This window comes from Dendropsophus ebraccatus, chromosome 15 (genome assembly GCF_027789765.1).
Source record: "Dendropsophus ebraccatus isolate aDenEbr1 chromosome 15, aDenEbr1.pat, whole genome shotgun sequence".
NCBI lineage: Eukaryota > Metazoa > Chordata > Amphibia > Anura > Hylidae > Dendropsophus > Dendropsophus ebraccatus.
In genome coordinates this window covers 22,926,407-22,939,699 of record NC_091468.1, presented here as the reverse complement: position 1 = coordinate 22,939,699, position 13,293 = coordinate 22,926,407, and the positions used below count along the sequence as shown (strand labels likewise).

Sequence of the window (13,293 nt, the reverse complement as noted above, 5' to 3'; positions counted from 1 at the left end):
AGCAGCGGTCAGACATATGCCTCCACTCAATTTGTGTTGTGCTTGGTTAGATTTGAATGGAGCAGCAGCATATACGTCTGACCACTGCTCTGTAAATGCGGGGATGTGATCAGTAAGGCCCCCACTGGGCAGACTCTAGAGAGGATGACTGTCTTTTGTGGGCAAACAGACAGGCAGATCTTCAGAGCCATATAATAGAGACTATTGCTTTAAAGGAGAAGTCCGGCAAAGATTTTTATTAAAGTATTGTATTGCCCTTCAAAAGTTATACAAATTACCAATATACACTTATTATGGGAAATACACATAAAGTGCTTTTTCCCTGCATTTATTACTGCATCAAGGCTTCACTTCCTGGATAACATGGTGATGTCACTTCCTGGATTACATGGTGATGTCACAACCCGACTCCCAGAGCTGTGCGGGCTGTGGCTGCTGGAGAGGATGATGGCAGGGGGATGCTCAGTGTCCCTCCAGTGCCCTGTGTCCCTCAGTGTTCCCCTGTCATCATCCTCTCCAGCAGGCACAGCTCTGGGAGTCGGGTCGTGACATCACTGTTTTATCCAGGAAGTGAAGCCTTGATGCAGTAATAAGTGCAGGGAAAAAGGCACTTTGTGCATTTCCCATAATAAGTGTATATTGGTGATTTGTATAACTTTCGGGGGGGCAATACAAATCTTCGCCGGACTTCTCCTTTAAAGCAATAGTCTCTAATATATGGCTCTGAAGATCTGCCTGTCTGTTTTCGCTGAACTCCTTTTAGGGCATATATTATAGACAGTGGGACAAAGAAATTGCTGCCTCCTTGGACACTGAACCAATTTGGTAGTCTTTGTGGAGAGATGGTCACTTGAACAGTTTCTTTCCTTAATACTGAATAAAACTTATGGAGAGCTCTTGAAAGTTTCTTTAATAGGGTATTCTCGCCCTGGTAGGTTGGCATATAATCCATGTATTGTCTAGGGCAGCAATGTTCTTGAGTATTTCCTGCGTTGACATTACATAAAACGTGGCAACTCACCGCTCCACACTGAAGGGCCCAGTGATAGAGAGCACAGGGAGTCCTAGAGGTCATACTCACTGAGATCAGAGAGAAGTTTTAATGTCTGGAATACCCGTTAAACCCCCCATTTATTTTACTGGCCATCAGTAATGTTAAATGAGACCCTTATGTTATCAATGACCAGTATTCCTCATCCTCAAGCCTTGATGTAGTAGTAAATATCTCTCTAGCTGGTATAAAACTACAACTCCCAGCATGGAGAGACACCTGTTGGGGAAGACTTCTCTAGCCTTATAGCCTGATCTCATTCCTGACTCTTGCTCTTTCATTACAGAGAACCCCAACAACGAAGAGAAAGCCAAAAAGAATGCCAACAAGCCTCAGCTGGATGAGATTGTGCCGGTCTACAGGCGGGATTGTCATGAAGAGGTGTATGCCGGCAGCCACCAGTACCCAGGCCGGGGGGTCTACCTGCTCAAATTTGACAACTCTTACTCCTTGTGGCGTTCCAAATCCGTGTACTACAGAGTGTACTATACTAGATAAAGGTGCGGGGAAGGGGAGTGTCAGAGATCAGGGGGAGGGGCCAGAGCAGCGAGTAGATCACATGCTGGATCTTTTTCAATCAGTGTTGTCTCCTCATCTCTCCTCACGTGGTGAAGGCCGAAGGCTCTTGGAGCAACACTAATCCAGCGCGCCATGGTTTATTAACCTTTTCAGTGTCATGACGCCTGGTGACAGTGAATGGGGTAAAGGTAGTTTGGCTGTGCCTGCACTTTTCTTTTTTTTTTTTTTCATGCCTGTTTGGAATTTTTAATTATAATTTTTTAAGTTCGCTCTTGTGGGTGTTTCAAGATTTGTTCAGAAGACGAATGTGCATGGAAGTGTCACAAGGGGCGCCCTCTGTTGTCTGAATTGGCCCCTTTGGCTTCAGGGTGATGTGTGCCCATTTAAGACTGCTATGAGTATATGGAGAAAGGTGTGGAGTGTGCACAGGTCAATGCTATTCTGTAGAGCACACAGCTCTGAATCATCATTACTCAGTATGGACGGTTTATCCATCACTACAAGTCAGAAGCTAGCTGTTACCTCTCCGGGATCAGCCAGCAGTGACCTGCAGGGTAGACGTGACCTCCGCTTGGGGGTAGGAGGGTTATGGTAGAAGTTTCTTGTCTGTCCTCTCATCAGTCTACAATTTGTCTAGATGATCTTGTACCATGTAAAATATGTAACAATATGAAAAATGGTTTCTAATAATAATAATCATATGGAATAATCTGGCCTGTGTGAAGTTCTGGTTCAATGCCCCAACATCTGGTGTAAACACTACACCTACCATCATGCAATGCAGCAGAGCATGTGCTGTACTAGGTATTGATCCAGCAGGATGAGAGGCTGCAGAGCAGGTTTATGATGCATGAGAAGCTAAGAGGAATCAGCAGAATTCTGAATGCAGCTCTGGAGCATAAGACGTGAAGATTAGAGTTGAGCAAATCTAGTGAAGAATGCTCTGTGTTTGATTACCCTTGGCTGAAGAAGTTGGATGTAGCCCTAAGGCTGCCTGGAAATAGGCCATAGGCTGTATCCATGTTTGGAGGTTTGAGGTTTGCTCATCTCTAGTGAAGATTTCTACTTGGACCTTGTATATGAGGTTAAGCAGTGGGGGTGCAATACTTCATGTCATTGTGTAGGCCAGTGACCCCAACCTGTGGACCTACAGTTGTTTCAAAACTACAACCACATTATCGTGCTCTCCAGGCATGGTGGGAGTTGTAATTTTGCATCAGCTGGAGAGCCAAAGGTTGGGAAACAGTGGAAGGATGTAGGAGTCACAATGCAGTAGTCTCAAACTGCTGCGAAAATGTGACGCCCAGCACACCCCTAACAGACTACATGTTGGGAGTTGTAGTTTTGCAATGGTTGGCTAGTCCAGTCTTCTGCTTAAATGCTGACATTTCCAGTTTCGACTTGCACTAATACATTTATATAATTGCTGTTGTTTCTATGAAAGTGTTAAGTTGCTTGTGTATATCATGTCGGATGACCTGGATGACAGCTGTTTGGCATTCGTTCCATCTGCAGTAGGAACGTGGTCCAGTGCTCAGACTCCCGGACAAATCTGTCTTGGTCTAAAGTCTGGGAAAGCTGGGTGACAACCTATATGGGAGTTTGGCAGCCTGTAAATAAAATACATTGCTATATGAAGCACCTTTACAGCACTGCCTGCCCCTGATGGACTTTAACCCTTTCCTTGTTGCGGTTTTATTGCCCGCCCTTCGTGTGACCTTCTCGTCTCATTGCCTTCGAGCTGTTAAGTAAAAACAGTACAAGTGCAATTTCAAGGAATAAAATCTCTCTATTTAATGGTCAGTCTGATCCCATTCTCTGTATATTTCCTATATTTTGTGTTTTCTCATCGGTTTGTTGGAAGGATGTGTCTTACACTGTAAATTTAGTTCTTATATATAAAAAAAAATGTTTATCCTCATTAAAGATGGAATTCTCTTTTTGATTTCTTATAATGTAAATTGTGTCCTAGATTCTTCATTTTTATTCATTCTAAATTTTATTCAATTTTCCAAATAATCTTATAAACACGCGCAGAGTAGATGAAAATCACATTTCAAGTAGTTCAATGTATGAACAACAGAACAGACGGCATTTGTGGTTACATAGCAAGGACATAACACAAAGGGAAAATGACTCAAAACTCCCATGAGTGTACGTGAAATGGTAGGGCAAAGTTCTGGAAGAAAACACCCATAGAATCAGGGCTGTGGAGTCGGTAAGCCGAAGCTCCGACTCCACGCCTTCATAAATGGCCAGTCAGACACCGGGGGAGTTATTACACTGGTGTAAAGAAGAACTAGCTCACCAGCTTCTTCCTAATGTCCTACATGATTCTGAGGGAACAAGGCAAAGATATAAAGCAGATTCTCCTGTGTGTGCTGCTAGTTTCCATCCTCCATGACCTGAACAACTCAGAACTAGACTAGATGGAGAAGGTGGTCTTTTATGCTGACAATCTATGTTTCTAACTAAATATTCACCATACACAAAGAAACACTGCCAGATACCTGTGATATAGAGGGATAAGACATAGGCCCAGATTTATCAGCTCTCTGTCAGCAGCCACGCTCCTGAATCATTGTGGCCCCACAAAAACTACCTGCTCAGCCAATCAGTGACTGCAGCTGTGCCCTGCCTCACTCACTGATTGGTCGAGCAGGCATTTCTGAGCGTGTTGCAGTACACAGAATATCTTCATATTACACTGCTGCTCATATATAATCATCTAGGAAGAGAACAGCAGAGATCTCCCCCCCCACACACAATGGACTCTTCTATCTTAGAAACAAACTGCAAAATAGTGACCAACAACATCTCCCCAACCACCCCTATCTAATAGGACCAGTGCTTTATTACTGATACTATGGAATCCGCCCGGATAAGTTCGGCACGCCTCTCCGCTGACTCTATAGACACCATTTTATGGGCAGGCCGATTCCGCTGTCCACTGAAAGAATTGACATGTCAGTTCTTTTGTCAGAATCCGCCTGGCCATAGGTGCAGGCAGAGAGGTGTGCCAACGGGAGTAGTATTTATAAAAGTCCTATGAAAACTCAATTATAAAATTTTGAAAGATTTATTTAGAGCTGGAGACGGTACATTTTTGTCCCCGCACAGAATGGAAACAACTAAAAAAAAAGTAAACCTGCCACATCACTGAGTTAGAAGAGATTTGTATTTGTTTCAGTGAATTGGTCCCAGTAGAACAAAGTACGGAAGAAGCGAGAGGAACAGTCATGCAATTGTGCCGTGACGCTTGATGTCCTCGACCTTGCTTATACACATAGATTTGCTGGGATGGTCCAGGTTTCTCGACAATGCCGGTATTCAAGACCTAGCAGCATTTACCAGAACGTGGCAGACAGGATAGTGGTAAATTTTGAAGGAGAGGTCAGAAATATCTAAGGAAAAATGCAGGTGTGATAGGTAGTTGGCGATCCGTGAAAGTCTAGATACGCAACACCTCCTTCCAAAAAGGAAACCAACTTAGAACAGTTAAAGTGTGCAGAAGAGAGCCTTCTTCCCTGCAGTTCCTCTAGCACAGCGGGAGACTTCTGGGAACATCCGGTGAATGTGGGTAGGGACACTGTACCAGAGAGTATTTTATATCCCACCTCCTGAAAGTGGGCGGAGATGGATGAAAAGTGTATGCAGATATAAGCCTGCTCCCAGGCAGACAGAAAAGGAGGTGGTTGCTCCGACAGGAAGCACAGCCTGGTGTACAGAAGAGAAAGAGAGTAAGGTAAGGGGCCAGTACCAAGACACAGTGTTTCAAAGGAAATAGTTGTCTGGACGGGGAAGGAAGAGAAAGGAGGAAATGATGGAGCTGCAAAGCTCTCCAAAACCTGAGAGGAGAGGGATCTGAGAGGGGTAGCCATTGAGAAGTCCTTTATGCTAAAGCAACACGCTCTAAACCAGGCACGGAAGACAGGGTTCTCAGATCCGGTAGAGGAGGACGGGTTACCAAGGACAGAAAACGGGGGAAAGGTGGGGGCGATAAACCCAGAGGAAAGGTGCTTATGACAGATCCTCAGGGTTGGAGCGATGGTCGGATGGGCATTGGCAAAGCAGGAGGAGGCAAGAAGCAATGGGGCCGCGAGTAACGAGGGGGGGAAAGGGCCATTTCAAGGCCTACCCATAGCTTAGTAGGGGCGTGGCGATGTTATTCTAGAACCCATGAGAAGCAAGTGGCAACATAGTAATGGTACAAATTAGAGAGGCCCACTCCGCCTTGGGTCTTAGGATGATACATGATATATTTCGCTAAGCGGGGCAGCTTGTGGGCCCAAATGAATTTAGTTAAGAGTGAGGAAAGTTACAGAAAGTAGCACGGGGCACAGCGACCGGTAGGGGCTGAATGAGGTACAAGTCTAGGTAGGACATTTATTTTAAAGATAGAACAGCCAAACCAGGTGAAAGTGCCCCTATGCCACCATAGCAAGTCAGCCTCAATGGTTTTAATTATGGACAGGAAATTCATCTTAAGGGTACAAACACACACACTGTATACGCAGCGTATTTACTGCTGCGATACGCAGCAGATTAGATCTAAATAACTGAACACGGCATCAAATCTGCTGCGTATCTGCTGCATATACGGTGTGTGTGTTTGTACCCTAAAGATATCTGAGATAACAGGTGTCAACTAAACAGCTAGGTAAGTCAGGGATGTTCGGGGAGGATTATATTAGGAGCTGCTGACTTTTAGAGGTTAATTTGGTAGTAGAGAGTGTTTGGTACGTGGTGAGTTCAGAAAGGAGATTGGGGAGGGGAATAGATGGTTGAGTTAGAAAGAAAAGGAGGTCTCCTGCGTAGGTCGCGACTTTGTGATCATCGCCACCCACCTGGACCCCAGAGATATTTGCGTTTTGACTCACATGGCAAAGTAATGGTTCAAGGGTTAGAATTAAGGAGTGAAAGAGTACAGCCCTGTCAGGTGCCATTAGAGATGGCGAATGGGAGTAGAGCAAACCGCTTTAAGGAGCACTATGTTCCCACTTCATTACCCTTTAAATCCGTGCCACAGATTTTTAGCGGCGCAGATCGCGGCCCCGTATACACGTACAGACACGTGAACGGGCCATTGAATAACATTGGTTTTATGTACTGCCCGCAATTCCGGACAGAACAACAGATGTGTGAACTAGGCCTTAGACTAAGATGCCCAAATGTGGCGCGCAGAAATAGCCAGCTGACCCTATCAAATGCCTTTTCGGCATTAATGGAAAGTAAAATGGTCAGAAGGGATTTATTGTTAATGTAATGACATTAATAGCTCTAGTGGTGTTCTCGCCACCTCGCGTGTGGGCATAAAGCCTACTTGGTCGAGATGAATGATAGGTTGGAGAAGAGGGGTCAGACTGGAGGCTAAAATTTTTCTCAAATAGATTAAAGGGGTTATCCAGCACTACAAAACATGGCCTCTTTTTCCCCACTCTTGTCTCCAGGTCAGGTGTGGTTTGCAATTAAGCTCTATTTACTTCAATGGAGCGGAGTTTCAAACCACACCTGACCTGGAGACAAGAGTGGTGAAAAAGGGGCCATGTTTTTGTAGCACTGAATAACTCCTTTAGGGTGCGTTCACACCTACAGGATCTGCAGCAGATTTGATGCTGTGTTCAGTTATTTAAATGAAATCTGCTGCAGAAAATCAGCTGCAGATCCTGTAGGTGTGAACGCACCATTAAGGTCCAGATTGAGAAGAGAGATGGGGGGCGATAGTTTTGGCAATGGGAGGGATCTTTAACGTCTTTGGGAATTTCTTTGATGTGCACTTGCAGAGAGTCAGTAGGGAGAGTGGAACCCGCAGAGATAGAGTTGAAAGCCCATAGAAAGTAGCCACGGAGGATGGGGGTGAATTTTTATAATAAGGTAGGGTAAGGGCCCTGTTACACCAAACAGATTATCTGACTTTTTTGAGCCAAAGCCAAGAATGAACTATAAACAGAGAACAGGTAATAAAGAAAAGACTGATTTCTCCTCTTTTCAAATCCATTCCTGGCTTTGGCTTAAACAAATCTGTCAGATAATCTGTTTAATGTAATAGTGTGCTAAGTCCATCGGGGCCGGGAGCCTTACCCAACAGAGGATTAAACCGCTCACTCCCATTCAGTAGAGGTGACAGGAGACTCAAGTGCAGGGCACGGGCCAAGGCCTTACCCGGTTTGTTACCAAATTCGTTGTAATGGCGGCAACAACGGGAAAGGGCCGCTTTAGCATCAGAAAATGTGAGGTCTCATAGCTTACTCCGGAGAGCAGCTAACTCCACCCTCGTAGCCAGTGTTAGGGCTCTTTTATGTTGTTTATCCAGATTGGCAATTTGGGAGACCGGAGAGACTCTTAGCCGAACGTTCCTTCTTGATGCGAGACGCCAGTTTAACGAGCGTGCCTCTAACGGAAAACTTATGTGCCTCCAATACAACTAAGAGGGAAGAGTCGAGAGTAATGTTCGTAAAAAAAATTAATTGGTTAAGGCCATCTGGAGGTCCGTTAGGACCCATGGATCTCTCAACAAGGTCTCATTTAAACACCACCGCCATGTCATTGGCTAAGTGGGAACAAAGTATAGGGAGACAAGTGCATGGTCCAAGAACGAGATAGGATCAATAGAGGCAGCTACCAAACGATCCAGGTAAGTGTGAGAGAAACATATAGTCAATAATGGAATAGAGGTTATGGGGATGGGAAAAGAAGGTGTAGTCTTTATCTAGGAGGATGAAGGAGCCGTCAGACATCCATCAATCGAAAAGTGTGTAAAGATTGGCTCGGTGGAGACAAGAGAAGGAAAGAGAAGAGTGACCAGAAGAAGAGTCAAGAGCAATACTGAAATCCCCGCCAAAGACAACCAGGCCCCCCAGGAAGTCCTTGACCTCAGAGAGGCACTGTTCCAGGAAGGTGGGTTGACCAATGTTGGGAAGGTAAACCATGCCAAATTCTACCATCGAAGAGTGGTATTACACGGGCCGATGGGGGCCCGATAATACCTGTAAATAAGCAGCGATCTGCTAGATCATCGCTCGTTTACTGAACCTATTACACGCCCCGATAATCATTAAACAAGGGCTGCAGGGACATAGTTACCGATTGGCCGGGCGGCCTGTCAGCTGACAGGCCACTCTGAAGCTAGAGCGCGGAGGACCCAGGGAGAAGACCGCAGCAGCAGCCCTGGAACGTGGATAGGTAATGTATATTGTCAGTCGCCGGCCCCACACCGTTATGACACGTAGCGATGCGCGGTCGGCACCCAATGAAAATAGATCCAAACCTATATCAACGATCAGCCGAAGATCGTTGTCATCGGCTGATCGTTGTATTTATTACATGGAGCGATATTCGGCCAAATCGGGCCGATTATCGTTCCGTGTAATAGTACCCTTACCCTTCTGAGTCCGCCTGCTGATCAACAAATTCCCAGGATTGCCTACCTTTATAATGCTTTGTCTTTGATGTTTTATTAAAGGAATATGATGGTAACAGAATAGTTCACTATCATTTAATTATAGTAAAATATACACTGAATGACCCCATTATTACAGCCTGCTGCTGTCACTATTAGATCCTCCCTCTATGGAGAAACATGGCTGAGTGAGATGTAGTCAGATCTCTGTGGAAAAACCAGGCCAGTCAGATGGTCCAGATCTGTGGTCCTATGGTGATGGGAGGGTCATGGTTTGGCACAAGAAACAGAAATTGGTGACCACCTCCTGTCAGGTGTGAACAGCTTAGGTTGGAGTAAGGGCCCTATTACACAGATTATTGTGGGAAAAAACATTAATTTGTTCTAATTTATGTGATAATTTTTTCATGTGTATGCAGGCAATAATCAAACAACTAATAAAAATTTCATTGATGGCATCTTTTGAACGGACCATAAATTGTTAGATATGGTCCAAGATAAATTAAACAAACTCAATGTAACCAAAGCTCCAGGGCCTGATGGATTACACCCCAGAGTTCTTAGGGAACTCAGTTCTGTAATTTCTCTACCCTTGTATGAAATATTCCGTGATTCTTTGCTTACTGGTATTGTGCCGAGGGACTGGCGTAAGGCAAATGTAGTGCCGATCTTCAAAAAGGGCTCTCGAACTTCCCCAGGTAACTATAGACCTGTAAGCTTAACGTCCATTGTGGGAAAACTATTTGAGGGGCTTATAAGGGACTACATCCAGGAATATGTAGTGGCTAATAGTATTATAAGTGATAACCAGCATGGTTTTACTAAGGACAGAAGCTGTCAAACCAACCTGATATGTTTCTACGAAGAGGTAAGTAGAAGCCTGGATGGCGGCGCGGCTGTGGATATCGTGTACCTGGATTTTGCAACAGCGTTTGACACAGTTCCTCATGGACGTCTGATGGGTAAGTTAAAGTCTATAGGTTTGGAAAATTTAATGTGTAACTGGCTTAATAATCGTACCCAAAGAGTGGTGGTCAATGATTCCTACTCCGAATGGTCCCCGGTAATAAGTGGTGTACCCCAAGGGTCATTACTGGGCCCTCTTCTGTTTAACTTGTTTATTAATGATATTGAGAATGGAATTAACAGCAATGTTTCTATCTTTGCAGATGACACCAAGCTTTGTAGTACAGTACAGTCTATGGAGGATGTGCAGATGTTATAAGATGACTTAGACACACTGAGTGTTTGGGCGTCCACTTGGCAAATGAGGTTCAATGTGGATAAATGTAAAGTTATGCACCTGGGTACTAATAACCCGCATGCATCATATGTCCTAGGGGGAGTTACTCTGAGAGAGTCACTGATGGAGACGGATCTGGGTGTACTTGTAGATAATAGACTACAGAACAGCACACAATGTCAGTCAGCTGCTTCTAAGGCCAGCAGGATATTGTCATGCATTAAAACAGGTATGGACTCACGGGACAGGGATATAATATTACCGCTTTATAAAGCTTTGGTGCGGCCTCATCTGGAGTATGCTGTCCAGTTTTGGAACCCGATTGATAAAAAGGACGTTCTAGAGCTGGAGAGGTTACAAAGACGGGCAACTAAACTAATAAGGGGAATAGAGCATCTTAGTTATGAGGAGAGATTAAAAGAATTAAATTTGTTTAGTCTGGAGAAGAGACGTTTAAGGGGAGATATGATTAACTTATTTAAATATATAAATGGCCCCTACAAGAGATATGGGGAAAAGATGTTCCAGGTAAAACCCCCTCAAAGGAAAAGAGGGCACGGCCTCCACCTGGAGAAAAAAAGGTTCAATCTCCGGAGGCGACAAGCCTTCTTTACCATGAGAACTGTGAATCTGTGGAACAGTCTACCACAGGATCTGGTCACAGCAACAACAGTAGAGGGCTTCAAAACAGGGCTAGACAAGTTCTTAGAGCAAAATAATATAGATGCATATGTATAGAACCTATCACCCCTCCCCCTTCCCTGTATCCATCCCCTCCTTGGTTGAACTTGATGGACATGTGTCTTTTTTCAACCGTATTACCTATGTTAACTGTTCGCATATCTTTCAGCGTATGTACACATAATTTGTTCGTTTTTACCATAATTTGTATACTAGAGTATACATGAGGTCATATTTATGATAACTAATGACTGGCTTTCTGTGTAATATGATGAATTATTTCAGGTCGTTCGCAAAAGCAATCAACAACACTGAGCAAGAAATTTTAACTTTGAAAAAAAAAAAAAAAAACCAGTGACCAATTGTAGTTCTCTTTATTAACCCCTTGACGACGCATGGACTGCAGGTCTTAGCCGCCGCGGCCGGCTAATTAATTATTCAAATAAAGCTGTCAAAGCTGACAGCTGCATTTGAATAGTGTATGTGGCCCCTGTCCCTGGTGTCTAGTAGGGGATCTCCCCTCAGCCATGCGATCGCGGAGGGGAGATCCATTGTAATGAGTCAGCCTCAGAATGACGCTGATCCAGGCTTGACAATCCATTTAGATGGTCTGCAGCAGACCATTATAATAGAGCACCAATCTGATGGATCGGTGCTCTGTTATATAAGCAGCATTGATCTCAATAGGAGATCAGTGCTGTGTATATAGAAGTCCACCTGAGGGCTTCTAATTACTGTATGTGAAAACAAAATAAAGTGTTTTTATTAATAAAAAATCCCCTCCCCTAATTAAAGTCCAAATCACCCCCCTTTTCCCATTTTATAAATAAAAATAAATAAACAAACATGTTTGGTATTGCCGCGTACATAATCGCCCGAAATATTAATTTATTTAATTCATTATCCCTCACAGTAAATGGCGTAAGCGCAAAAAAATTCCAAAGGGCAAAATTGCGCATTTGTGGTCGCATCAAATCCAGAAAAATTGTAATAAAAAGCGATCAAGGTACCGATAGAAAGTACAGATCATGGGGCAAAAAATGACACCTCACACAGCCCCATAGACCAAAGGATAAAAGCGCTATAGGCATGGGAATAGAGCGATTTTAAGGAACGTTTATTTTCTGTAAAAGGTTTTATTTTTTTACGAGACATCAATTAATATAAAAGTTATACATGTTACATATCATTTTAATCGTACCGACTTGAGGAACATATATATATATATATATATATATATATATATATATATATATATATAAAACATGTCAGTTTTTCCATAGGACACACGGCGTAAAATCAAAGCCCCCCCCCCCCCCAAAGAAAAAGAATTGCGTTTTTTTTTTTTCAATTTCACTGTGCATATAATTTTTTCTGGTTTCGCAGCATATTTTATGCAAAAATTCCGCCTGTCATTGCAAAGTACAATTAGTGACGCAAAAAAATAAGGGCTCATGTGGATCCGTAGGTGTAAAAATGCAACTGCTATGGCCTTATATACACAAGGAGGAAAAAACGAAAACACAAAAACAAAAATTAGCCTGGTCCTTAACCCCTTCCCACACGAGGACGTAACTTTACGTCCTCGTGCCGGTGGGGGAGTTCAGAGTGGGGCCGTGCGACGACCCCGCTCTGAACCGCCGCGGTCCCGGGTGCCGCGGCTATTAGCGGGCACGGTCCAATCGCCGTGCCCGCTAATTAAGTCTTCAGATGCAGCTGTCAACTTGCTAATGAAGACTTCAGAGCAGCTTTTCCCTGGTGTCTAGTGGGGAGATCGCTCCCCCGTGACGTCACAGAGGGGCAATCTCAGTGACTGGTGCCGGCCGGGGTCTCCGCCGAAATGGCGCTGATCCAAGCTCGACATTCGGTTACTTCCGGCTGCAGCAGCCGGAAGCAATCGAGTGCCTATCTCATCGATCTATGCTGTATATCTATGCAGCATAGATCTGTATGAGAGATCAGTGTGCTTATACTAGAAGTCCCCCATGGGGGCTTCTAGTATAAGTGTAAAAAAAAAAAAGTGTTGTTATTAATAAAAAGCCCCCTCCCCTAATAAAAGTTTGAATCACCCCCCTTTTCCCATTTTATAAATAAACAAACATGTTTGGTATCGCATTCCAAACATCTTGTACGGTAAACGCATTCCAGATCTTGTACAGTAAACGGTGTAAGCGCAAAAAAATCCCAAAGTGGAAAATTGCGCATTTTTGGTCGCATCAAATCCAGAAAAATTGTAATAAAAAAATTATTAAAAAGTTGCATATGCGCAATCAAGGCACCGATAAAAAAAAACACATCATGGCGCAAAAAATGACACCTCACACAGCCCCATAGACCAAAGGATAAAAGAGCTATAAGCCTGGGAATGGAGCGATCTTAAGGAACATATATTTGTTAACA

The 13,293-nt window shown here is 43.9% G+C and overlaps 1 protein-coding gene across 1 annotated transcript in view; it reads left to right on the top strand.

The window, feature by feature from the left end:
• The window catches only part of ACBD3 (acyl-CoA binding domain containing 3), a 36,660-nt gene extending 33,129 nt beyond the window's left edge, over nt 1-3,531 (top strand). Inside the window, exon 8 of the mRNA XM_069954977.1 lies at nt 1,338-3,531. Within this exon, the coding sequence (XP_069811078.1) occupies nt 1,338-1,549 (212 nt within the window). The 3' untranslated portion in view covers nt 1,550-3,531. The remainder of the gene's footprint in view (nt 1-1,337) is intronic.
• The last annotated feature ends 9,762 nt before the right edge of the window (nt 3,532-13,293 follow it).